The 26,679-nt window shown below is 50.4% G+C and overlaps 1 protein-coding gene across 1 annotated transcript; it reads right to left on the minus strand.

The window, feature by feature from the left end:
• Positions 1-1,516: 1,516 nt before the first annotated feature.
• LOC132349444 (ester hydrolase C11orf54 homolog) lies at positions 1,517-25,935 on the minus strand. Its single transcript, XM_059897826.1, has 5 exons — positions 25,827-25,935; positions 25,478-25,771; positions 6,764-6,895; positions 2,256-2,707; positions 1,517-1,717 (listed from the first exon to the last, which is right to left on the minus strand). Exons 1-5 carry the CDS (start codon positions 25,933-25,935, stop codon positions 1,517-1,519), a joined length of 1,188 nt encoding a protein of 395 aa, XP_059753809.1.
• Positions 25,936-26,679: the final 744 nt, after the last annotated feature.

Consider the following 26,679-nt stretch of genomic DNA (forward strand, 5'->3'; position numbering starts at 1 on the left):
TTTTAAAGAAGCGTAACTGATATACTAGAGAAGAGAGAAAAATGAAATCATAGAGAATATGCTCAATTAAAACCAGAGAAGGCAGAAAAAGAGAAAACAAAAATTAACAAGTACAATGAACAGAAACAACTACAGTAGATATTAATCCAACTATATCAATAATCACTTTAAACATCAAGGTCTAAATACACCAATTAAAAGACATAGACTTACAGAGTGGATAAGAAAACAAGACCTGACTATATGTTGTCCACAAGAAACCTGCTTTAAATGTAATGACACAGATGCATTAAAAATAAAGGGTGGAAAAAGATAGACCATTCTTTTTAATGAAAAGAAAGCAGGAGTGGATATTTAGGTTCAGACAGAGCAGACTTCAGAGCAAGGAAAGTTAGAATGATAAGGAAGGAAGGAAGGAAGGAAGGGAAGGAGGGAGAGAGGGAGGGGGGAAAGAAGAAAAGAGGTGTTTTGGGGTTGTTTTTTTTAACATCTTTATTGGAGTATAATTGCTTTACAATGGTGTGTTAGTTTGTGCTTTATAACAAACTGAATCAGTTATACATATACATATATCCCTATATCTCCTCCCTCTTGCGTCTCCCTCCCACCCTCCCTATCCCACCGCTCTAGGTGGTCACAAAGCACCGAGCTGATCTCCCTGTGCTATGCGGCTGCTTCCCACCAGCTATCTATTTTACATTTGGTAGTGTGTATATGTCCATGCCACTCTCTCACCTTGTCCCATCTTACCCTTCCCCCTCCCCATGTCCTCAAGTACATTCTCTATGTCTGCATCTTTATTCCTGTCTTGCCCCTAGGTTCTTCAGAACCATTATTTTTTTTTTTAGATTCCATATATATGTGTTAGCATACGGTCTTTGTTTTTCTCTTTCTGACTTACTTCACTCTGTATGACAGACTCTGGGTCCATCTACCTCACTACAAATAACTCAATTTCGTTTCTTTTTATGGCTGGGTAATATTCCATTGTATATATGTGCCACATCTTCTTTATCCATTCATCTGTAGATGGACACTTAGGTTGCTTCCATGTCCTGGCTATTGTCAATGATAGTCATTTTCACAGTGTTGATTGTTCCAATCCAAGAACATTGTATATCTCTCTGTTTGTATCATCTTTAATTTCTTTCATCAGTGTCTTATAGTTTTCTGCATACAGGTCTTTTGTCTCCTTAGGTAGGTTTATTAATAATCACTTGATTCTTAATCCTGTTTATATTTAATTATAAACATAAGACTGATTTTTAGAGTAAAAAGAATGAAAAACATCTCCATCGTGTGTCTTTGTTCCCAATAATCCCTTTCAGATAGATCTGTGAAGTAATACAGAGCACAGTCTCGACATACCTTTCATTTCAAAGGCCGAAAAAAATAGGGCTTAAGTAGTGAGATCATTTCTATTAGGCTTTATATTAGTATCAATTAATGAATTAATCAGTCAAACGAGTATCAGTTGATTTAATCTCACCCAAATGAATGGGTCTCTATTGGTTGATCAATGTGACAGAGCATCAGAGTTCAATGGGCAGGAAGAAAATTCTGCTGGCATAATGTGAGTCTTCACTTTTCCCTTCTGAATCACGAAAGTACCTCCCGTTCCTACAGGCTTATCTCCATAATGTTTTTCAAGAGTCTGTCTCATACAAGTCACAAAGTTAAGTTTTCCAGTTCTTCTTTTGGCTTTCACCTCAATGACCTTTTAGTGCCTTGGAAAAATGCTATCACTTACTAAATATTATTCTTTTTTTTTTTTTTAATTTTTGTTTGCATTGGGTCTTTGTTGCTGTGCGTGGGCTTTCTCTAGTTGCAGCGAGCAAGGGCTACTCTTTGTTGAAGTGCTCAGCCTTCTCATTGCAGTGGCTTCTCTCGTTGTGGAGCACAGGCTCTAGGCACGTGGGCTTCAATAGTTGTGGCACATGGGTTTAGTTGCTCTGCGGCATGTGGGATCTTCCTGGACCAGGGCTCGAACCCGTGTCCCCTGCATTGGCAGGCCGATTCTTAACCACTGAGCCACCAGGGAAGCCCAAAGTATTATTCTTAACCTTAGTTTTAAATGAGACTCTCACTCTGCCTGTAGTATTTTCTGAATCTTTTATAACTGGGTTATTTAAAGAGGTTTGGGACTTGGGTAGCTTTGGATTTTCTTAAGAAAACTACAGTAGTAGCAATAAGCATTCAAATTTTTAGCTATCTGAGAACTTTTGGAGAATACTGCATTTTTAGAACAGAATCACCTTTCCAGGTTGGCCTTCACTGGCAAAAAGATTAGCCAGTAATGCAAACCCTAAATCATGATATTTCTCACTGTATTTCTCTAGTAGGCACCCTCCATCTGCAGAGTTAACATGAGCAAAGTAACTTCCATTCACAGGAGGTTTGTGTTCACTTTCTGTTTGAACAACTGGCATAAACTCAGAATTGAATCCAAGAGTCTGAAATGGGCCTGCTCCTGCTCCAAGAACAAAAGCTCCAAGAAGCTGGATTTCTTTTGTGATTTTATTTAGATCATAAACTTTTTTTTTATTTATAAGAGGCAATAAGTAAGGCACACCTCCTACTTCTGCAATTCTAGTTTTCCCACAGATACCTTTTACGGGAAAGGTAAATGGCTCCTCAGTCAAATTAGGGCAATCAACTACAGAGACCTGGACATCAGCAAAGGTACCCGTTAGCCCCTTCTGCAGAACTCCAAACTCCGGAACTCCACACTCCAGAGGCCCTCCTTTCAATGCGCTGCCTCTCCCCTTCTGCCGAAAGAGGTATTTTTAAAAAAGAGTCCAGGGTTTCCCTGGTGGCGCAGTGGTTAAGAATCTGCCTGCCAGTGCAGGGGACACGGGTTGGAGCCCTGGTCCACAAAGATCCCACATGCCGCGGAGCAACTGAGCCCATGCGCCACAACTACTGAGCCCACACACCACAACTACTGAAGCCCGCACGCCACAACTACTGAGCCCGCACGCCTAGAGCCTGTGCTCCACAACGAGAGAAGCCACCGCAATAAGAAGCTCGCACATCACAATGAAAAGTAGCTCCAGCTCACTGCAACTAGAGACAGCCCACGTGCAGCAATGAAGACCCAATGCAGTCAAAAATAAATAAATAAAAAATAAATAAATGTATTTAAAAAAATAAAAAGAGCCCAACCAAGAAGAAAATGTGTCTCCAGAAACAGAAGAGAATTTCTCTCAGTTGCTTCACCCTCTAGAAAAACTTAATAAAAATTATGCATTCAGTAAAACAAATGCTGGAAGACAAAATGACTTTCAAATCCTATTTAAGATATAAACTGACCAAAGGGAACAGATTTTTTTTTTTAATTTTTACATAACTAAGAAATAAAATTTTTAATGACAGAGAACACAACAGATACAGCTGGAAATGAAATATTAACAGAGAGAAAAGGCGCGAGATAAAATGAATACACATGAAAAGGGCAAAGAGATCAAAGCTGAGGGAAGCTAACAGAGGTGGAGGCCTGTTGCAGGAGATGCGATATAAGGGTTTTGGGGGTGTCCCTGGATTACAAAGCCCAACAGTGGCAATGTGTTCAGAGACATGAAGCAGGAAACTTTCCCTGAAATGAAGAAAAACCTCTGAAACTTTATACTTAAAAAACTCATATGTTCCAAGAAACTTTTATTTAAAATGCCCAACACCGAGATATGCTGTAATTGAACAATTGAATTCCAAAGACAGAGAAAGACTTCTTCAAACATTGAAGCAGGAAAACAGATCACGGAAAAGGAGGGAAATATTTGAGCTGCCCTGACTTTTCCACAGAAACGCGTTGCACCAGAAAACAACTTCCACAAAGTCCAGACGGGCCGTGGATGTGACCTGGAAACGTTACATGTAGACAAGATGTTCAAATCAACACAGTGGGTAGATGCTCCACACACAAGAGAACACACATCCTTGGAGAAAACTCCTTGGGGAGAGCTTTGGAAAGAGAACTGGAGTCAATTTTTTTGACAGTGAGATCCAACCAGCAAGAGAGTAATCAAAGAAGAATTCAGACCAAATAGACAACTACCCTACGACCCAACAATTCCATTCCTAGAAACACTCTAACAGAAAAGAGGGCAAATGTCCAGACAAAGACCTGCACATGAGTGTTGGAAGCAGCTTTATTCATTGTAGCCCAAATCCGGAAAGAACCCAAACGTGCATCCACAGGAGAATGGACGAACTGTGATACATGCACGCGGTGAACACTACCCAGCAGGGATGCATGAACTATGGTCCACACGATACTGACGGGTCTCCCAGTGAAAGAAGCCAGATGTACATTTTACAAGAGCCAGTGTTCCCATCTCAACTCACTTTACGTGACGATCAAGAACAGGCAACACAGAGCCACAGTGATAGAAGTCAGGACAGAGGTTACCTCTGGGGGCTTAAGGGTCAACAGAAGAGGTGCTGGAAATGCTCTGAGTGACCCGGGTGGTGATGACACAGGTGTGTGCACATGTGAAAATTCATCAGGAAGCACTCTGTGTGTGTTCACAGGGAGAAGGAAGGAGGGAGGGGAGGAGGGAGGAAGGCCACCTGCCAGGTCACAGTCATACCGCAGAAAAGAGAGGCCCACCGAAAGTGCCATCAGAGAAACGGTTGATTCCAAACTCGGGGAAACTTCAACCACTGCAGATGAGGAAACCCGAGGCTAATCCAACAGCGGCCGTCAGTTATTCCGTAGTGAGGAGAGGGCAGCACAAGTACTCTGCAGCTCCAGGAGGCCGATCTGGCAGGAGAATCAGGCAGTGTAGATGCTTGGCTTCAGGGAAGCCCACAAGCCAGGGGCAACGCAGAAGGCATCACCCCCAGAATCCTACAAGCGACGTCAAGCCCCACATCTCTGACGAGGGGAGCGTGACATTGTTCTGAAATGACGGCGCTCCGACAGCAAGGACCCATGTGCCCGGCCTGTTCAGTTCCCTTTGCTGCTCTAACAAGTTGCTGCAACCTGAGTGGCTTAAAACAGCATGGATTTATTCTCTTACAGTTCAGGAGGTCAGAATTCTGAAATGGTTCTTACTGGACCAAAATTCAGGTGTACCAGGGCTGTCTTCCTTCCCTGAGGCTCTAGGGAAGAATCTGCTTCTTTGCCTTTTCCAGTTTCTAGAGGCTGATGCATTCCTTGGCTTGTGGCCCCTTCCTCTATCTTCAAAGGCAGCAAAGTCATCACTCCAACCTCTGCTTCTGGCCTCACATTCTCTCTCTCTCATCCTCCTGCCTCCCTCTTATAAGGACCTCTAAGAATACATGGGGCCCATTCAGACAATCCAGGATAATTTTCCCATCTTAAGATTCTTCATCACGTCCGCAAAGTCCCTTTTGCTACATAAGGTGACATGTTCATAGGTTCCAGAGATTAGGACATGGACTTCTTTGGGGGCCATTATTCTGCCCACCGCACCCAGAGACTGAGCTTCATTTATGCAACATCTCAGAGCCTTGATCTCAGACTTCTGATTGGTCCAGGGTGGGTCACACGCCCATCCCTCATCCAATACCCAGGAAGAGAGGAGGGAAATTCTGGTGGGCATCGCTGAACCATAGCGACCAAGGGATCCGTGCTCAGCTAACTCCAGAGGGGACCTGAGAGAGATGACAGGACCCACCCGAGCCACATCCCCAGGTCCCCCACCAGAGGCTGAGCTGGCCTCACGTCATGGGCCCTCCTTAGCCAACCAGCCAGGACAGCAGAGCCGGCCGCCCACGCCTCCAGCCCTGTCCACACCTGCCTCCCCCTGCCCTCCTTTTTGCTGATCCTGGGCCAGCAGACGAGTGAGGCTGCCAGCTCTTGGCACAGAGCTGATGTCCCCCGAGGCCGGCGAGGTGTGACGGTGACTCGTTATGAGGCTAGCAAGGGGAAGACTGGACTTTCTCACCCCTGGTGTCTGGAGACAGCTGCTCTAAATTCCCCTGAGCTCCCAGCCCAGAGGGAAGGAGAGCAAAGCCAGAGAGGTAAAAGAGAAGCAGATTCCCGGTGCTGAGAGCCGAGGGCCAGGGCCCCGGCTGCTTGGAGGGGAGCTCCCCGCTGCTGGGGGTAAAATCCAAGCCCTTCCCACGCTGACGAGGCCGGGCGTGGTCTGGCTCGTGCTCCCCACTTCTCCAGGCTCATCCTAGCCTTCCTCCTGCTTCAGTCTCCCCCTGCACCTTCCAGCCTACCTACCTTTGCCTACCTGGACCTGCTGCCTGGAACGCTGTTCCTGCCCCATCCTTCCCCTGGCCGAATCCCACTCATCTTTCCCGTGTCGGGCTACATGTTCCTTCCTCCTGGAATAAGGTCTGTCTGAACCCCGCAGACTGTGAGATGCCCCCTCTCCACACCCCCTCGGACACATGCACCTGCGTCTTCACTTGTCTGTCTCCCTGTGTTGGGTCACAAGCTTCGTGTCCCTTCTCAGATTCTCCCAGATGCCCCTTCCTTCCCTCTGGGATGACACCACCCCACACCTCCACTTCCATACGTGGATGAGATACCACACAGAGGGGACCCTGGCTTTTCTAGCAGCCCAGAGGGGCTGGATGAGGTGCCTGGGGAGGAAGTGTGTTGGGGGGGCATTCCCTGAGCCGGGCAGAACGTCTTCTCCTTTCTCTCTCCTGTGACTCCTTGGAGATGCGGTTCCTCCTTGCAACCCTTTCAGGGGAATTCGTGTGCTGGGTGAACACACCTTCCGGGCAACCCATTCTGTCCCTCCTCAGCACTTTGGGTGTGGCAGCCAGTGCCCTGCATCACCGCCCATCAAATCCTCCCTCACCACCTCGCCTCCCTCTCCATCACCTCCACTGCCCCGGGCTTGCTCCTCCGAAGTACAGCAGAAGCCACCTAATCCTTGCCTCAGGCTCTGCTTTCTAAAGGATCCCTGCTCTTTGAGGACAGGAACATGTCTTAGTCATTATTATAATCCCAGTGTCTCGTAATGAATATTTGAGGAGTGACGTGTTCATTCATTCTTCTGACACTCACTTTGCCAATGAGAAATAAAAGCACAGAGGAGGTGAGTGGAAGCTCTCTTTTAGCATCCTTGGTCAGAAATTGATCTAATGGCTGAACTGGAATCCTTATGCTCTTATCAACAGGTGGGGAATTGAGAACCTCTTTTCACTTCTGTGAAGATGAACCTGGTTGATATAAATTCAGAGAGCTGGAAACACAAGAGGTTTCCTCTCCAGGCCTCGGAGCTTTCCCAACTGTCCGGAGGTGAATTAACCTTGAGCTTGGACTTGTTCCATCTACAAGGCACATGTCTTTCAGCTACTTTCTTGCAGGTCCTTAAACCATGACACGTGGACGTATCAGCACAGTGACAGCCTCCCTCTACCCCGGGTTTCAGCCGCTTTTGAACCACGTGCCCCAAGAAAATGAGGCATAAATGTGTCTGTTTCACACCTTGCAGCAAAATGCAAGAAATTTCTCCAGATCACTGCCTGAAACAAAGTCCCCTCCATTCTGAGAGGAGGCAGCCAGACGTAGCCAGTACACCTTGAGAACTTGGCCCCCTAGAGAAGGGACGACCCTCAGTGCCTCTCCAGCATGGGTTCATATCCAGTCATTCAAACAGAAGGCGAGTGACTTTTGCGCTTCTCCCCGGTCGTAACAGTGTGTTTTGTGATACTGCTTTTGTAAGTTTCCCAAGCATGAGTCACAATTCTTCCGTTTGCTTGGCTGTTTCCTAATAGTACAACCTAATTAAGCATGATTAGCTTTCAAATTGCGTTAGACTGAGGCCCCCACATATAGAGAACCCCGAATCTAATTAGAGGACACCGCGAGCATCGGAGAAGCCTGCAGAAGTGACACCACTCCACGAAGCATAATTGTCTGCTGGATTTTCTACTTCAATTTTCTTAGTGATGAGAGTAAAAAAAAAAAAAAAAAAAAAAAAAAAAGGGGGGGTGGAAATACTATGTTTTTCAGCTGCAGTGATAACTTGAACAAATAGCTTTGCATCCTAATATAACATATTTCCGGTAGACATTTCAGAAAGGAGGTGATCATAAAGTGCCTTATAGAGAATGGACGTGTCCCTTTGCAGCTTTTCCCCTCCATCCTTCAAAGTGACTTCATAACATTTATTTTATTTCTTTATTTTTCAACTAGCATGTTTGTATTTATTCTTATAAACTTATAAGAGCTGTAGAAGCCTAAACCAAGAGTTCTGGAGAGTACTCTGTACTCTAAACACCATACAGCACCACTCCCATCTGGGCGGTGAGCCTGAGTTCACCCCTCTCCCCAAGGTGCTGTAACCTGCAGACCCCCCCAGCACCCTTTACTGAGGTGGTTCCGGGCACTTCGGTGCCTTTATTGGTGATATTTTATCCTGTGGCCTCTGTAGTCCCAAACAATCAACCATTTCTACCCTGCCTTGCTGCACACCATCCTGTGTTCAGTGTTCAAGGTTATGCCTCCTCCCACACAGGGTCAACCAGCTCTGGAACATCCTCTAGGGACACGTGCAGCCAAAGACACCAGTGGTGATTTACAGCAAGACCACCCAGAGAGCCTTGGTCTGGGGGTCCTGCTGCCACTGACTTTATAACATTTCCATGTTAAAATGAAGCAGCCACAGGACTTCCCTGGTGGCACAGTGGTTAAGAATCTGCCTACCAATGCAGAGGACATGGGTTCGATCCCTGGTCCGGGAAGATCCCACATGCCACGGAGCAACTAAGCCCATGCGCCACAACTACTGAGCCCGCGTGCCACAACTACTGAAGCCCAAGCACCTAGAGCCCATGCTCTGCAACAAGAGAAGTCACCGCAATGAGAAGCCCGCGCACCGCAACCAAGAGTAGCCCCAGCTCACCGCAAGTAGAGGAAGCCCGCACACAGCAACGAAGACCCAATGCAGCCAAAAATAATTAATTAATTAATTAATTAAGTACTTTTTAAAAAAATGAAGCATCCACAACATTTGTGCCAAGACCCAGTCAAACTCATGTTAGCCCCAAGCCTCCCGTGAGCTCATGCTGGAGGATTTCTTTTGACTGTTTCTGAAACAGAGAGGGACTTGGGGCAAAGAGAGGAGGCCCAGGTGGTCCCAGCCCTGAGGACACCCCAACTTGGTTGATGAGATCACTGAGAGCCTAAGTGAGAAAACAAAGCACGACTGGGGTCCATCTCCCAATAAAACCCAAACCCATATACAGTGGAGAAAAGACAGCCTCTTCAATAAGTGGTGCTGGGAAAACTGGACAGGTACATGTAAAAGAATGAAATTAGAACACTCCCTGACACCATGCACAAAAATAAACTCAAAATGGATTGAAGACCTAAATGTAAGGCCAGACACTATCAAACTCTTAGAGGAAAACATAGGCAGAACACTCTATGACATAAATCACAGCAAGATCCTTTTTGACCCAGCTCCTAGAGAAATGGAAATAAAAACAAAAATAAACAAATGGGACCTAATGAAACTTAAAAGCTTTTGCACAGCAAAGGAAACCATAAACAAGACCAAAAGACAATCCTCAGAATGAGAGAAAATATTTGCAAATGAAGCAACTGACAAAGGATTAATCTCCAAAATTTACAAGCAGTTCATGCAGCTCAATAACAAAAAAACAAACAACCCAATCCTAAAATGGGCAGAAGACCTAAATAGACATTTCTCCAAAGAAGATATACAGATTGCCAACAAACACATGAAAGAATGCTCAACATCATTAATCATTAGAGAAATGCAACTCAAAACTACAATGAGATATCATCTCACACCGGTCAGAATGGCCATCATCAAAAAATCTAGAAACAATAAATGCTGGAGAGGGTGTGGAGAAAAGGGAACCCTCTTGCACTGTTGGTGGAAATGTAAATTGATACAGCCACTATGGAGAACAGTATGGAGGTTCCTTAAAAAACTAAAAATAGAATTACCATACGACCCAGCAATCCCACTACTGGGCCTATACCCTGAGAAAACCATAATTCAAAAAGAGTCATGTACCACAATGTTCACTGCAGCTCTATTTACAATAGCCAAGACATGGAAGCAACCTAAGTGTCATCGGATGAATGGATAAAGAAGATGTGGCACATATATACAATGGAATATTACTCAGCCATAAAAAGAAACGAAATGGAGTTATTTGTAGTGAGGTGGATGGAGTTAGAGTCTGTCATACAGAGTGAAGTAAGTCAGAAAGAGAAAAACAAATACAGTATGCTAACACATATATATGGAATCTAAGGGGAAAAAAAAAAAAGGTCATGAAGAACCTAGTGGTAAGATGCGAATAAAGACACAGACCTACTAGAGAATGGACTTGAGGATATGGGGAGGGGGAAGGGTAAGCTGTGACAAAGTGAGAGAGTGGCATGGACATATATACACTACCAAACGTAAAATAGATAGCTAGTGGGAAGCAGCCGCATAGCACAGGGAGATCAGCTAGGTGCTTTGTGATCACCTAGAGGGGTGGGATAGGGAGGGTGGGAGGGAGGGAGATGCAAGAGGGAAGAGATATGGGGACATATGTATATGTATAACTGATTCACTTTGTTATAAAGCAGAAACTAACACACCATTGTAAAGCAATTATACTCCAATAAAGATGTTAAAAAAACAAAAAACAAAAAACAAACCCAAACCCAATACATGATTTAATTAGTTTGGGAACTGAAAGTAGGAAAAGTTCAGCGGTTGCTTTTTGGGGAAAAAAAAAATTGGCTGGGGGCAGGGGGATGAGTCAATGCTTTTCCTGCCTGAAGTTTAGTGCAAGGAACTTCATTTTCTCATGTTTCTGCTCCATTGGGCAGCCATGAGCCGTCCACCCTCTCCTGCCCGGGGCTGACCAGTGCCCTCCAGTTCTGAGGCCGCTTTGGCCGCCCGGCTCCAGGGAAGAGACGTTTGGGGCTGGCTGGGCTGGGGCAGGCGGTCGGACCCAGCCCTTCCTCCCGCGTGGGCGGGTGAGCCATCCAGAGGCGTGTTCCCGGGAGAAGGGACGGTTCTGATGTGAGACTGAGCTGGAGGCAAGGCGCAGGGGATGGTTGGATGGTGGACAGCTGCTCAAGGGCCGGAAGTTGATGGAATCACTTGAATCGGGTCAGCCAGCCCCACAGTAGCTGTGCCTGTCCGCCGGGTCTCGCAAAGACCAGCACGGAGTCCACAGCCAGAGCAAGCAGCGAGGCATCGCTCCCTGCCTTTTCCCAGAAGCACAGAACTCAAACCACTCCGGGAACCAGAGACTCGGGGCTTTGGAGGCTTTTAGGAACAGAGCCTCAGCCCGGGCACTCTTGTTCCCAGATGCCGTTGGTGAGACCGGCTGGTGGCTCTCAGGCTGCTGGAGGGGACCAGTGCGGCCAGACTCTGGAGGCCAGTGGATGACGGACGCTGTGCAGGGACGCTAGCTTCGCACATCTCACCTCGGGACCTGGTTACCCTTTCATGCTGAGAGCATTTAAAAAGCTTTATAGCGATTTGACGCCACAGTGACATCCGAGCACGTGACCAGTGCATAGCCAGGCCTGGGCGCCAAGGGGTTGCCTCCAGGTCTCTGACAGATTGAAAACAAAATGCCCAGCCCTTTGCCGCACTTACTGTGGGGAGCTGTAACTGACAGCCTCCCCTCTGAGCCTGCTCGAGGCCCCACTGAGAGCACCCAGAAATGGGGGGACACATGGCACGAGGGAGGAGTTAGGGCCAGCTTTCCATCCATCCGGCTGGTGCTGCCCAGCACCCGCCCCCACTTGGTCTTTAGATGCGCACAGGGACTTGATTCGGAGCCACAGGCTACGGTGGGTATCCTGGCTGGGTAGGACCCTGTGTCCCTAGGTATCTTCGGGAGGCTGTGCAGCCTAGTGGTTCTCTGTGTGGGCCCTGGAGCCAGGGGGCTTGGGTTCAACTTCTTGGCTCTATATCCTTGGCAAGTTACTTTGGTTCTCTGTGTCTCAGCTTACTGATCTGTGAAATGGGCCTCAAGGCGGGGGCACAGCTGGCAGATAGCACCAACTTGGTGCATGAGGCCTTGTGTCATTTTGTCCTTCCCGGGGGGGTCTTCCCTCTCGATTCAGGTCTCCCCACCAAGGCCACCTCCTCAGAGTGGTCTTCCATGACCCCCCTTTCTCCACTGGTCACCTTATCCCCTCCCATCGCGTGTCACTCCTGGGTAGCATATTTTTATTTGTTTCTTTATATGGCTTGTGGCTCTCCCCGTAGAACATGAGCTTCGGGAGAAAAGACTCCATCAGTCCTGCCCGTGGCCGCATCCTGGTGCTGATAGGTTCTGGCACAAAGCAAGTACCAAGAAATATTTGTGAACAAAAGACCAGATCTTTTCACGTGCCCATCCTGGCTTCCCACCTGGCACAGGTCGATCTGGGTCCCGTCACACCTGGGCCAAGCACAGGGGAGCGCCCGGGAGATGCCGGATGCAGCTTCCACAGGTTACACGCCCCCAGCAAACATGCAAGGAGCCGTCCTCAGGCTGGGCGCCAGGGCTCGTGGGCCTCCCGGGCGCCATCCCCCGTCAAACCAGTTGTGAGTGATCTGTACACGTTGCCAAAACAGCGCCTGCTTTCATTCAGTTCCTTCCTGTGGAACGCTGTTTTTCAGACTCTCCGGAAAGCCGGCACCCAGAGAGGTGCTTTCCAGATCCCCAGATCCCCTCTCCCTTGAGAGGGAGAGTCGCAACGCCCCATGTCTGAGCGAGGAAAGGTTGGCAGAAATCAGCCCCCCCCCCACCAGTTTTGCACAAGCAGTCCCAGAAGCCTCTGGAGGCTGTATGGGTTGACACCTCCCAGAGTTTCCAAAACGTTTGGCTGGAAATAGGAAAAGTGGAACCACGTTGTGATGCAGAGGAAAGCTAAGACGCCGGGCGAGCAAGCTCGCCTGGACTTTGCATTTTCAGCAAAGATCCTCCTTCAGCCCACAAGCCCCATTAGCAGCCAGCCTGGTCAGCGATGGCTTCCACGGGCCACCCCACTTCCTTGACCCTCAGGCTCCTCTTCTGCTAAATGGGGGTGATGAGCGATCTCACCTCACCAATTAATACAAGCGTGGCACGAAATGCCGTATGTGTCACGTGATGTACCTGCCATAAACCTAAGTCCCCTTCCCCCCGCACCCTGGATATTTGGGTGGTGGAGTACATCACTGATAGGTTATTTTCTCTATTGAAGAAGGTCTATCTCTTTGACTTCATTTCTGACCACCCACCCCCTCATTCACTGACTTTATGGATTCTCCAGTAAGACAAGCTCATTCCTACCTCAGGGCCTTTGCACTTGCTGTTCTCTCTGCCTGGAGCTCTTAGATATTTTCATGGCCACCTCCTGATCATTGTTCAGGTTTTATCTCAATGTCACCTCCCTAGAGAGGCCTTCCCTGCCCCTTCACCTCAAGATTCCCCGACCCCTCCCCCCAGCCCAGCTTCCTGCTCTGTTTTCGCGACTTCATCATGGGAAATAGCCACAGCAATGATCTGCTTCTCCCACTAGAAGGTGGATTCTCTCCTTCCAAGAGGAGAGAATCCACCTTGAATGGAATCTTTTTCTAAAGCTTCAAGCAAAGCATCAGACTGTGCTCTCCACAGCCCACCCCAGGAGCACTGCAGTTCTAGGGGGTCATGATGGGGCAGGTGGGGTGCCCTGGTGGAGGGGGTCGCTGCGAACCATGGGCTGGATAGGACCGCCCACTGCAGGGCAGGATCCCCGCCCAGGGAGGGTTTCTAACCACCTTAGCCGAGGCAGGTTTCAGAAGGGACCCTTGGTGGCCATGGTGGAGGCCGTCCACATGCTCTACCCGGTCTGGTGCCCGGGGGCCTGTGGGACCCCTGGGGGACAGAGAAAACCGGGAGTCAGGAAACAGGAACTCTGAGCACATCTCAGCCACTCACCTGCTGTGTGACTTTGAGCAAGTCACTTCCCCATTCTGGGACTCAGTTTCCTCAACAGTAAAATGGACAGAGTAAGACTGATGCCAGCTTTGCCCCCACTTTTGCTTCTTCCCAGCTGTGCTGTCCTAAAAGAGTCACTCCACGCACCTGGGCGCATTCCCTAGGATCTAAAATGGGACAATACTTGTATCCACCTCATAGGATTAAACTAATACTGATACTAATACTGACAGAAGCTTCCTTGCACTTAGTAACTGCTCAGTAAATACCCGGCTCATGATCAGAGACTGGGAATCTGCTCAGACCACTCCCAGTAAGAGGAGGATGGACCTCCACCATGAACACAGGAGGGGATGCACAAAGATTTTTTGTAAATGGTGGCGAGGCTGGAAAAAAAAAAGAGTGAGCCAGGAAGAGGAGCAGAGGGTGTGTTTCCACCTGGGCTGGTCAGTGGGTGGGAGCTGGTGCCCGCTTTGGACACAGCTGGCGTTTTAGCACCAACCTGGGGTCTGGACCTCTTGGCTCCCAGCTGCACATTAACTGAAGCCATCTAATTCCCCAAAGCAGGACAGGTAACCAGCAAAGAAACCAGGATGGCTGGGAGACCGGCCCCTGACACATTCCTCCCTTCTCAGAGCTCTGAGGGGGTCAGGGAGTTTGGGGACCAGGAAGAAAGCCTAGTCTGGGAAATATTAACTGCACAACCGCAGCTGACCAGATGGGCAGACCCCACAAGTGACTTCCAGGCGAGTCCTGGGCCGGATAGTGGCTCAGCCAGAAAGCCAACTTCTAAAGACTCGACCACAAGCAAATGTGAGCCATATTATGAGTGTGGCAAAATCAAGGCTGGACAAGCTTAGTTCTTTCCTGAGTCCTGTCAGCAGGAAAACCATCCAGAAAGTATGCACTCAAAGCCCTTTCTTGTGGAACTTCAGAAGGCAAAGGGGTGGAGTGGGGATGAAAAGACCCAGATTTTGGTCTCAGCTGTGTCCTAGCAGCTGTGTCACTGTGGGCAAGTCGCTCCCACTCTCTGTATCAGTGTAAAAAGTGTAAAACTAAGGACTAAGAGGCTTCTAGAGGCTGTGCCATTGTAGGATTGTATGATTCAAAGGCTCCTTGGCATCTGACTTTTTTTCTCTCTCTCTGAAAACCTAAAAAGCGGGGTTGGGGGGGGGGGCGTGTTTGCACAGAGGAAATCAAAATCAAGTTCAAATCCTTTAGGTTTTCAAAAGCCATGTCCAGATCCTGAGATTGCCAGGAATCTGTCAGTTGTAAGAGACAGAAAGCCCAGCTCAAACCAGCTTGAGCAAAAAGGGATGTTTATTTGTTCCTGGAATGTAAAGATGAGTTGGATTCAGGAATGGTGGTATCCAGGGGCTCAAATAATGTCACCATCTTGTTTTTCCTCTCACCCCAATTCTGTAATTCAGAACGACATTTACCTAGTGGTAGCTAATCAACCCCTCCAGGCTAGCACCTATTGTCCTCAGCAGCCCTGATGGAAAGAGATTTCCTTTCCTGTTTGTTCCAAGGAAACTCCCAGGATTGCTTTGGATTTGCCAGCCTTGCTTGCATGTCCATCCCTGAACCAATCCCTGAGGTCTGGGTTTAAATCCAGCCTCACCATTTACTATATGTGACCTAGGATGAGGAACTTAGCTGCAGTCAGTTTCCCATGGCTGTGATGACAAATTACCACACACTTAGTAGCTGGAAACAACACAAAATTATTATCCTAGAGTTCTGCATGTCAGAAGTCCAAAATGGGCATCACTGGGCTAAAATCAAGGTGTTGGCAGGGCTGATTCCTTCTGGGGGCTCTAGAGGAGAACCCCTTTCTTTGCCGTTGCTGCCTTCCAGAGCCAGCCCCCCGCCTTCACTGTGGTCCCCTCCTCCACCGTCAAAGCCAACAATGGCCACCAAGTCTTCCTCACATCACATGACTCTGACGCTGCCCACCTGCCTCCCTCTTTGACTTATGAATACCCTGTGATTCCGCTGGGGCACCTGATAACCCAAGATCGTCTTTCCATCTCAAGGTCAGCTGATTAACAACTTTAATTCCACCTAATCTTCCTTTGCCACGAAACATAACATGTTCACAGGCTATGGGGATTCAGCTGTGGACAACTGGGAGGCCATTATTCTGCCCACCACACTCACCTCACTGCCATTGTCTGCAAAATTGGACAGTAGCATTATTCCCTCAAAGGACCATGCTGAGGCTGAAAGGAGAGTCCTCAGCATAGAGCCTGGTACACAGTAGGTGCTCAACAAGTGAACAGGTCACCCACCAGCCTCAGAATTTGTGGACTTGCTCACGAGCATTTCTGAGGAGCTTCATAGTGTGTTGGAAGAAAGGCAGCACATGGTTTGGGTGACAGACAATGTAGAATAGAATAAGGACTCAAGGGTGCAACGCCCCACATCCCGGGGCTACCTCTGTTACTGCCGTTTGGACAAGGTGGAGAGTGTATGTTTTTACCAGACACCACCCCATGGGAGGGCCCAAGAGAGAAGGAAGAAGGCCAGAGCCACCCAGGAGGGTTGTGGCAGCTCTGTAACAAGGACACTGGGGGTTACTGACACCTCACCCCACTCACCATCCCTCTGTCCACGCGTCTCAGATTAGAAGTGGAGCCCTTGTCGGCTGGAGCACACGGGGCATCTGCATCTTAGTAACAACGGGATGCAGAGAGGTTTAGTGAGGTGGGACCCCAGCTGCTCTGCCAGCCTCCACTGTCCTGGTGGCTATATGGGGCTCCGCCATGGTCTGGCAGCACCTGGCCCGGGACACGGTCAATGCTAAGGAAATGTGTGGTGAATGAAGATGCAGCAGGGAGAGAACTGAAGGTGGAGTCTGAGCGTTGGTTCTGCCACTTCCCGGCTCTGAGCCTCAGTTTCCCCATCTGCAGGTGAGAGAACCCCTTGCTGCTGACCACACAGCATGCCCTCTTTAAATGGCCACTGCAGGAAGCACCAAGAGCCCCAAGGACTGTCCTCATCCTCAGCTGTCTCCCAGCCTCGGCCTCCGTGGATCTCCAGTCTGGGTCCCATGGGGACTATTGGGGTTGAAGAGACCAATTCTACCAATTCATGAGCCCACTTTATAAACGAGGACTTTGAGGCACAGAGAGGGGAAGGAACTGGCTGAAAATCACACAGCTTAGAGGAGGGCAGGTCAGGTGCCCCAGCCCCAGCTTCAGCATCCCACCAGAGTGACCAGCAGGAACCTGCTCTGCTTACCTTTCCAGGTGGCAAATGAGAGAGAAATATGGCAAAACAATGTGAAACGCCAACCCGACCCCATCCCTTACTCTCTTTCCCTTCCCTGCCCAACGTTTGTGAGAGCTTAATTACAGGTTTAATGATCCCACTTTCACAGTCACTGTCGTTCTGACAGTGGTGTGAGCCTTGAGTCCGGTAAAGCCCTCATCCCAATCAACCTTGTTTTTATTGATTTGTAAGCAGCTCAATTGTCTGGGAGAAGACAGCCCACCAGCCGGCATCTCTCGGTCCCACTGCATCACGGTGACACGCAGCGGCTGAGGCCACCCGCGGACAGTTGGGACCTCTGTGATGTATGTCCACAAATGCACAGTAAATGACACCCCCTAATCTGGGGGGACAGGCAGGCACCGTGCTGCATTGGCTGGAGCGTTGGGAATAATTCTGCACCTCAACATTTCTCCATGTCTAGACAAGAAGTACTGCCTGCCTGCCTAAAATATTAAAATTTCATATGCTACTCCCAGGAGAGGCCCTTTGGTTGTAAACATACAGAGACAATTTGAGTTTTCTTTCTTTTCCTTCAGGTTTCCTCTTTATGGCCAGTTGTGTAGGTTGCAGAGCTGGAGAGGCACCGTGAATTTCGGGATGCTGATACTCCCCGCCTTCTCCGTGGTGTCCTGGTTTCATGTCTGGTACAAGTCCTACATCTGTCACTCTGCAGTTGTTTGCGCCCTCAGTTTCCTCATCTGAGAAATGGTGGTGATAATTCTGATCTCACTGGGTAATTGTCAGGCTGGATGAAACATTAAACAAGATAACCTCTGTGCTGGGTTGAAATGTCCCCCCGAAATCCACATCCACCAGGAACCTCAGGATGTGATCTTGTTTGGAACTAGAGTCCCTTCAGGTGTACCGAGTTAAATGAGGCATCCTGGAGCAGGGCCGGCCCTCGTCCAATATGACAGGTGTCCTCAGAAGGAGAGGCGAGAGAAACAGAGACACCAGACACTGAGAGAGTTAACCAGTAAGTTCAGGCTGCTGTAGCAAAAGACCACAGATGGGGTGAGCAGGGGGTGCTTAAACAACAGACATATATTTCTCACAGTTCTGGAGGCCACAAGTCCAAGGTCAGGGTGCCAGCACGCAAGTTCTGTGGTGTCTTTTCTTCTAAGGGCACTAATCCTGTCATGGGGCCCCAACTTCATGACCTCATCTAACCCTAATTACCTCCAAAGACTCCACCTCCTAATAACATCACATTGGGGGTTAAGACTTCAATATACAGTTGGGGTGGGGGACACATTTAATCCATAACAAAGAGAGAGGAGAAATACACAGAGAGAATCCATGTGATGACAGAGGCAGAGATTGGAGTGATGTGCCTACAAGCCCGAAATGACGAGGCATGTCAGCAAACACCAGGACCCAGGAAGAGGCACGGAAGGATTCTCTCCTCAGAGAAAGCCTGGTCCTGCCAACACCTTGATTTCAGACTTCTATCTTCAGAACTATGGAAGAATAAGAGTCTGTTGTTACGTTACTCTATTTGTGGTTATGTTGTTACAACTGCCCCAGGAAACAAATACAATAATGATTTGTGGAATACTTGGCACACACAAGCACCCATCCTCACAACCACGCTTTGAAATATAGAGATGACTATTAGCCCATTTTGCAGATGGGGAAACCAAGCTTCCAGGCACTCAAGTGACTTGCCCAACCTCATACTCAGGGAGTTCCTCTACCCTTCCTGCTTGGCCTCACCCACAGTTCAGGAGAGAATCCTGGGCAGGAATGGGAAGATACTCCCTGCCCTCAATCCGTCCTGCCCTGCCACAACTGGGGTGCCTGTGTCTGCATTCCCCAGGCCAGACCTCATCTTATTCCTGGAATGCAATTCGGTCCTTCTGGGAAACACCTAAGTCCAAGGGGCATCCTGCTGGATTCCTCAACAGATATTCATGGAGCGCCTGCTTTGTGCCAGGCACTGTTTTAGGCCCTGCAAGCCGTCAGTGAGCAGGACAAACCAGGGCCTGCCCTCTGGAGCTCCGTGCTACGATGGGGCACCCTGAGGAGTCTGGACTGGAGGCTGAGGAGGGGCTTCCTGCCGGCAGTGGCCGCTGCACTGAGGACTGAGGAGGTTGGGCAGCTGAAGCAGGGCTGGGAGGTGGCAGTGATGGAGAACTCTTGTCCGAGGAAGCAGCAGCACGTGCAAGGGCCTGTGGGTGGGAGATGGCGGGCCCAGATGAGGAGCTGAGAGGTCCAGTGCACCCGTAGCCTGGGCGGGAAGAGATCAGGAGGTAGGAGAAAAGAGCAGAGAGATGGACAGGACCCCAGCAGACGGGGCTGGGTGCCGGGGCTGTCCTGAAGGCTGTGACGAGCCACAGAAGGGCTCAGAGAAGGAGCATGTGTGCAGTTTGGAAAGCTTGTTCCCCCAGGGGGGCACTCTTCCTTCCAGGCTCCATCTTTCTCCGTAGGCAGGGCTGGGGGCTCCCTGGGTCCTCCCTCCACAGGTGGGGCCCAGGACCTCCTCAGAGGCTCCCAGCCCTGAATGGGGAAGCCTGGGGTTTGCCACCTGCAGGGGCGTCTAAGGTCACAGTGAGGGGTGAGTGGCACCAGACAGGAGGGGACAGACAAGGGCAGACACCTGAGCAGGTATCCACAGAAGGCCCAAGGCACCCGGCCACCAGTTCACCTGCAGAGGAGCCAGCTGGTCAAGGCAGCCCTGCAAGCGGGGAAGGGGAGCAGGGTGGGCCCCATAACCCAACATGACCAGTGTCCTTGTAAGAAGGCAGCTGTGTGAAGACACGGACACACAGGGAGAGGGGCACGTGATGACGGAAGCAGAGATCGGACCGACGCAGCTACAAGCCAAGGAACGCCCGGGATTGCTGGCAGCAACCAGAAGCCAGGAGGAGGCGAGGAAGGAGTCCCCTCCAGTTGCCGGAGGGAGCGTGGTCCTGCCCACACACCTTGGTTTGGGACTTCTGGCCTTTAGAACTCTGAGAGAATACATTTCTGTTGTTTTAAGCCACGTTTGTGGCACTTTGTTACAGCGGCCCGGAGGAAACTGGTACACATCTTACAGATGACAACTCTGGGCCTCCGTAGAGGATGTGAACGATGTCAGGTCACACGCTGGGACCAGTAGGAGTCAGCCTTCCAACTTGGGTTGACTCCGGCCCCTGCTAAGGCCACGTCTGTTAAATTAAATGTTTGTGGAGCTCAAACAAGACCTGTGTCCTCAGGAGGGGTTCCCAGACTGCCCCAGCCCACGGTGGCCTCACCTCTCATGAGCTTAGAGCCCACCTGGGGACACCACCCCAGGGATGAACTCACCCTGCTGCGTGGCCCTGCTTGGTCTTGAACTGCCCCACTGCTCCCCTCCACACATACAGAGTTCTGTATTCACCTTGTATTCAGGTTCTGGTCTCCCCTCCACACATACAGAGTGAAGTAACTCAGAAAGAGAAAAACAAATACCGTATGCTAACACATATATATGGAATCTAAAAAAAAAAAAAAAAGGTTCTGAAGAACCTAGGGGCAGGACAGGAATAAAGATGCAGATGTAGAGAATGGACTTGAGGACACGGGGAGGGGAAAGGGTAAGCTGGGACGAAGTGAGAGAGTGGCATGGACATATATACACTACCAAATGTAAAATAGATAGCTAGTGGGAAGCAGCCGCATAGCACAGGGAGATCAGCTCGGTGCTTTGTGATCACCTAGAGGGGTGGGATAGGGAGGGTGGGAGGGAGACGCAAGAGGGAGGGGATATGGGAACATATGTATATGTATAACGGATTCACTTTGTTATAAAGCAGAAACTAACACACCATTGTAAAGCAATTATACTCCAATAAAGATGTTAAAAAAAAAAATTCTTCACTGTTTATCTGGAATTCAAGTTTACCTGGCACCCTGCTGAGCATGGCACATGTTCTGTAAGAGGACAAGCCCTGGCCTCGTTAGCCAAGCAGCCCTGGGTCCCGGTCCAGCCACAGGCCCTGCTTCCAAGATGGGCCCCTGGCCCCAGACGGAAGTGAACTGTTTGGGCTCTTGCGGAAGTGAACTTTCTCTTTCCTACTATTTTAAACCTGGAAGAAAACAGCGACAAGAGGCGCTGACTGTCACCTTTGGCCAAATGCAGGCTGGTCTGAGGATGAAGTCAACACAGCAGACGCAGAGGGACAGGTACGGGACTCTGGCCCAGCCGTATTGCTGGAGCTGCTAAAGCCACAGCAGCTTGTGACTTTCTAGGTATAGCAGGTCCCAAAACCTTCCCTTCATTATTAAAGTCAGTTTGAGCTGAGTTTTCTGGGGCAGCCAACCCCACGCTGCCCGTGGGCTTGTCCATTGAGCCCTAGTCTCCCTAATGAAGTGAGTCCCCAGAATTAACATCACTCAGTCCCCCGGCACCCGCGGGCTTTTCCAGCAACAAAGCATCCACTCCAGGGGCCTCCTGGATCTGACTTTTCTTGCTTGGGCTCGCCGACCTTGGGAATGCGTATGGCCTGTTGGACCCAGGAGCCCTGCCAAGCTTTGGTCTCCACCATCTCTGCACTGATTTATCTTCTCGAGGAATTCCTCACCTGACTGCGGTCCAGGGTACAGCATCAGAAACCCATCGCCGAGCCTGACTGATAAACCCTCAGGAGGGGGAGCAAGAGGAAACATGCCTTACTGTTTCCGACACACAGAGCCAGGGGCGGCTGCCAGCCGGGGAAGGCGTTCTCGTTTCTGGAATTCTTTGGGTGTTAAACAATGGAACAGAAATCAGGAGTGTCTCCACGGGCCCAAATGGAAAGCAGAGCCGAGAGGACCCTCACCCTTAAATGAAACCGCCCATGAATCTCGCCCCAGCTGGCGTTCAGCCGTGTCCTCCTTGTTTCTTTTCCTGGTTCTGATCCCATGTCTTGGTGGGATCCCAGACCAGGCAAGAATGAGGGAAGCTGGTGTCAGCGCAGGCAGAGACTCCGTCTTCCACCCTGCAGATTCCATGCACGGAAGAATCTGCATGAGAAACGAAATATATTCCTGGGGTTGGAAGAGGCCACAGCCACGGCACTGGTGCTTGATTTTTCTGAGGCAGGTAGTGGAGTCTCTTTGCTGGACACTCAGTCCTCACAAGGGCCCTCAGCTCGGATCAATGCGGGGCACCCAGGTTTCCTACTGTTGTACAATTATAAACGCATCACACACTTGTTGGAACAAGCCAGGTAACCAAGATGCATGAAGAAAAAGTTGACTTCTCCCGTCCCTCCCCTCCCCACTCTCAATCTCACACTCTCCCATCCACACCTCTTCTCTGTTCCCCCCCCAAACACCCCTCGAAGACCCCGCAAAGTGTAATCGTGCAATAAACACCACTCAAAACTGTTTTTCAAAAACCTGCGCTGGCATCTTCCCAGATCTATTCATGTGGCCCTAACTTGTGACTTTCCATAGCAACAAATATTCCTCAGGTTACCCTGCACATGACATTTAGGCTGTTTCTGGTTTTGTTTTGTTAACTACAAACCACCCTGCCATTGACATCTGTGTATGCAGGTGTGAAAGCCAAGAGATTGAACAATTGTAATTGCGCGGGCACCATCCTGTCGGACGGAGGTGGCCTCCAATGTCTGGAGTGGGCAGGCAGAGGAGGCCAGCTCTGAGAAGACCACCTGGGACGGCAAAGTTCCCAGGCTTTTATCTCTCTAAGATCCATTTGTACAAACGGGATTGTTCGGCTAGGGGTGTGCACTCTTCTTTTCATATAAATCGCCAGCATTTTTTTTTTGCACACGATACAAAAATCTTACATTGACCTGTATGCAAGGGGCCTCGGGGCTGAGCGAGCTGAGGGCCTTAGTGCATAATACACGCCGTGGGTTGTGTCCACAAGCAGGAAGGCACTTTCTTTGCAAAGATGGGTGGTGTGTGAACTGCAGAGGAGGAGAGAAGACAGCAGGACCTGCACAGTGATGGGTCCCACGTCGTCACCCACATGCCACCAGGCGGCTGGGGCGGGGGAGGGGGGTGGGACCGGGCTGCAGCAGCCCAGCAAATGTCCTGAGGACGATGTTGAGTGGTCACAGCTAATTGGTGTTTGGAGTCCTTTGATCCTTTCAAATACACTGCTGAAAACTCCTTATTTGTATGTATGCAAAAGAATGGAGTGAATCCAAAAAAGTTGGGAACTGCTATCCTAGGCCAGCTCTGCATGATTGAAATATAATGCAAGCCACATTTAAAAGTTTCTAGTAACCCCTTCTAAAAAAAAAAAAAAGAGGTAAAAAGGAAGAGGTGACATCATTTTTTTTTTTTTTTTGCCACGCCATGTGGCTTGAGGGATATTAGTTCCCCGACCAGGGATCAAACCCAGGCCCCAGCAATGAAAGCACCAAGTCCTAACCACTGGACCGCCAGGGAATTCCCAACATTAATTTTAGTAATATCTGAACTTAACCCAAAATATCCAAAATATTATCCTTTCAACGTGCAAGCCAATTGTTGACATTTTCACTTTAAAACACCAAGACTGTGAAATCCACTGCGTATGTTATACTTGCTGCACAGCTCAGTTCAGACCAGCCACATCTTAAGATGCCTTACTGGACAAATCTAGAAGGTTCTGGGTTTGGAGGACCACTACATGCATCCATCCAATGGGTACTTACTGAGCCTCTGCCCCCCCGCCCACCCGGGGTTTGCTGTGCCGTGAGGAGACAGACAGGGACCTCTCAGCCCCAGGACCCTGTCAGGTTGTTCCCAGCACCCATTTAAAAGCTCCCACGATGGGATGGAGGCTCCCCGTCACCCCCAAAGAAATCAGTTATTAAAGCGGCTTTTCTGTCCTTTTCAGCCCCTAAAACTGGTTCTGCCTTTTGGAAGTACAAGAGATGCACCTGCCCCTTCTTCCCCTCGGACCTTCACTCATTCGTCCATCTCTCGTTCACTCAGCAGTATTTACTGAGCACCTACAATGTGCCAAGCTCTGTTCTCGGCGCCGGGGGTACAACTGTGAAGCGACCCGACCCAGTCCCTGCACTCAGAGCTCAGAGCTGAATGGAGCAAATATGCAAACAAGCAGGTAGTTATAAGCCCGGGGGAGGCCTGTGAGAGCCCCAAGGAGGGGGCCTCACGTGATCTTGGGAGCAGCAGTCTTGCCAGAGGGAACAGTCTTGAGATAAGACTTGGGAGATTAGGGCAGTTATCGTGGGGGGGAGGGGGAGGCGGAGGTGTGCTTGCAGGCAGAGGGAACAGCATGTGCTAAGGTCCAGGGGTGAGAGGGGGCCTCTGGGGGGCCTGGAGCTCTTCCACGGCTGAGATGCAGACCTGTGCTAGAAGCAGAGAGGCACGAGACGGGTGGAAGGCGTTGAAGGAGTCGGCAGGGACTGCACAGGGCATGCTGAGGAGTTTGGAATGGTCTAGATTTTATCCCAAAGGCACTGCAGAAGGCTGGAAGACAGAGAGCCCTCCCACGACTTGCCCCCAAGCCTCCCCCTCCCTCTCCCCCTCCCCATTCTCCCCTCAAATAACCAGGCATCCAGACCCTGGGGCTCCCTGGCTTTTCCAGCTGTTACAGTTTGCAAGGAGCTGGGGCCCTGGCCCCGAGCTTCTCTGAAGGACTCGGAGGTGAGGGATTGAGGGGTGCCGAGTTCACCCGGGACGAGGGCTACCACCCTCCTCCCTGGTGTCCTCCTTCCCATCCTGCCCCCCTTCCCATCCTGCCCTCCACAGACCCCCCCACCCTGCCCCCGGGGTCTTCTCAACAGGCAGACAGGCCCCGTCCCTTCCCATCACCCTCCCAAGGCCAACCAAGCCCTGCTCCCGTGTCCTCCCTCTAGGCCTCGCTACTCTCTCACCACGTCGGCCGTCTTCCTTTTCCCCGAACATTCTGAGATGGTTCCCACTTCAAGGTCTGTGCACGTGCCATTCCCTCTGCCTGGAATGCTCTCCCCCACCCGACCCCTTGCAGGCTGCTCCCTGGGGCCCTCAGGTGTCAACAAAGCTGGCGTCTCCTCCAGACACCAGAGGTGGCGCTTCCGCCCTTGATGCCTTGGTGGCACGGCCACGGTCTGTCATTACTTTGTGTTTGTGACTGTTCGCTGTCTGCCCCCCCACCTCACAGCAGACCGGGAGCCCCTGCTGTCACACCCCCAGCATCGAGGACACCGCCAAGCACGGAAGAAGCAGCCAGCGGATACGTGTTGAATGAATAAATGACGTTGTTCAAACGTTTCCAAGCCAAATGCTCTTCAACTGTAAAATGATAATCCAAGTCCCCGCTCCCCAGGGTTTTCGGGGGTCCTGAGACACTGTATGTGAAGCCCTCAGAGTCAGGTGTGGCCGGTGGCCACTACTCGGTGACCGCCAGCCCTCACGCCACCTGCGGCTCCAGCTAGCACGATGCTTGAGAGCACAAATTCCAGATCCAAACTGCCCGCTTCCTCCACGTCTGGGCTGGTGACCTTGGGCGCGTTTCGTGCCAAATCTTCATCTATGTAAAGCGTGCGCTGCTGTGAGGATGAAAGAAACGGGCACCGTGGAGATCTTGGCAGGGCCCCGGTGACGGAGAGCACCACAGAAATGGCAGCTGAAGTTACTCGGCACACGTCTCTCTGGCTCAGCTGGAATTCCCTGGAAAGCAGAGCTGGGGGCAGAGCTCGGCCCTGACACTTGACTGTGGAGCGCAGTCCCAGGAAGCAAGAGTGAGAAGAGGGAGAGGCGGGCGTCACCAAAGTGGCCACCGCCGCCGGCTCGCTCAGGCAGGATGTCCCGGGAGAGGCCGTGAGACCCCTTCCTCCCAGACCAGTCCGCCTGCAGAAGGAGGCGGGACTGACTCATCTCCTGTCCCACGCTGGTCAGTGCTCTACCCTGGTGGGTGTCGACTGCTTCCCCTGTACTTTTAGGCTGTGCTGCTTGGGACAGCCACCGGAGAAACCAAAGCGTCTGAGGGTCCTCTTTGTGTGACCCTGGGCCCCGGAGCAGCTGCAGCCCCAAGTCCAAGGGCAAAATGGGGGCTTCGCTGAAGCCAGACCCTCACCAGGGGCCAGGAGGACCAGAGGTGGGGGGTGCAGAGGTGCAGGGATGTGACAGCAAGGGAGGCGGCTGGTGGTTTGCAATCCTGGGGACAGAATGCTGCTTCGCTGGGGAAAGCAGCCAAGGCCCCAGGAGCAGGTGGGACCGTGTGGACCCCGGAGTGACATATGAACTGGGCTGGGGCCCTCACTCCGCACCACCTGCACAGTTCCCCACCCCACCATCTCCACGACAGGCCTGGTAATCGTCCCACACCAACTTGTAGGAAACAAATCAATTACTATTTCTAAAGCACTAAGAACAGTGCGGTGCGTACAAAAAGCACCACCTAAGAGTTTGTGAATAAGTGAATAAATCTAGGTATTTTTCATGAAAAGTGTGCATGTGGTTTCCGGTCTGTATTCGATGTATTTGATTTTTCTTTGACCAGCTTTGGGTAGATGGCAGCTCCATTTGGGGCGAGGAGTGTGGCGCGCGGGCCCGCCCCGCACCGTGCTGTGGGCCGGCCTTGCGCCTCGGCTCCCAGCGCCCTGGCTGTGCAGCTGCGCC

Source organism: Balaenoptera ricei, chromosome 15, assembly GCF_028023285.1.
Source record: "Balaenoptera ricei isolate mBalRic1 chromosome 15, mBalRic1.hap2, whole genome shotgun sequence".
In the NCBI taxonomy this organism is placed as follows: Eukaryota; Metazoa; Chordata; class Mammalia; order Artiodactyla; family Balaenopteridae; genus Balaenoptera; species Balaenoptera ricei.

Bases quoted from the DNA above. Each gene is read 5' to 3' on its own strand.
- LOC132349444 (XM_059897826.1), bottom strand. From the start codon at position 25,935: ATGAGTCAGTCCCGCCTCCTTCTGCAGGCGGACTGGTCTGGGAGGAAG. The intron at 25,772-25,826 runs GTGACGCCCGCC...TGCGCTCCACAG, and splicing joins CGGCGGCGGTGGCCACTTTG to TCAAGTGTCAGGGCCGAGCT. The intron at 6,896-25,477 runs GTGGCGTGAGGG...CTGTCCTCAAAG, and splicing joins CGTGCTAGCTGGAGCCGCAG to AGCAGGGATCCTTTAGAAAG.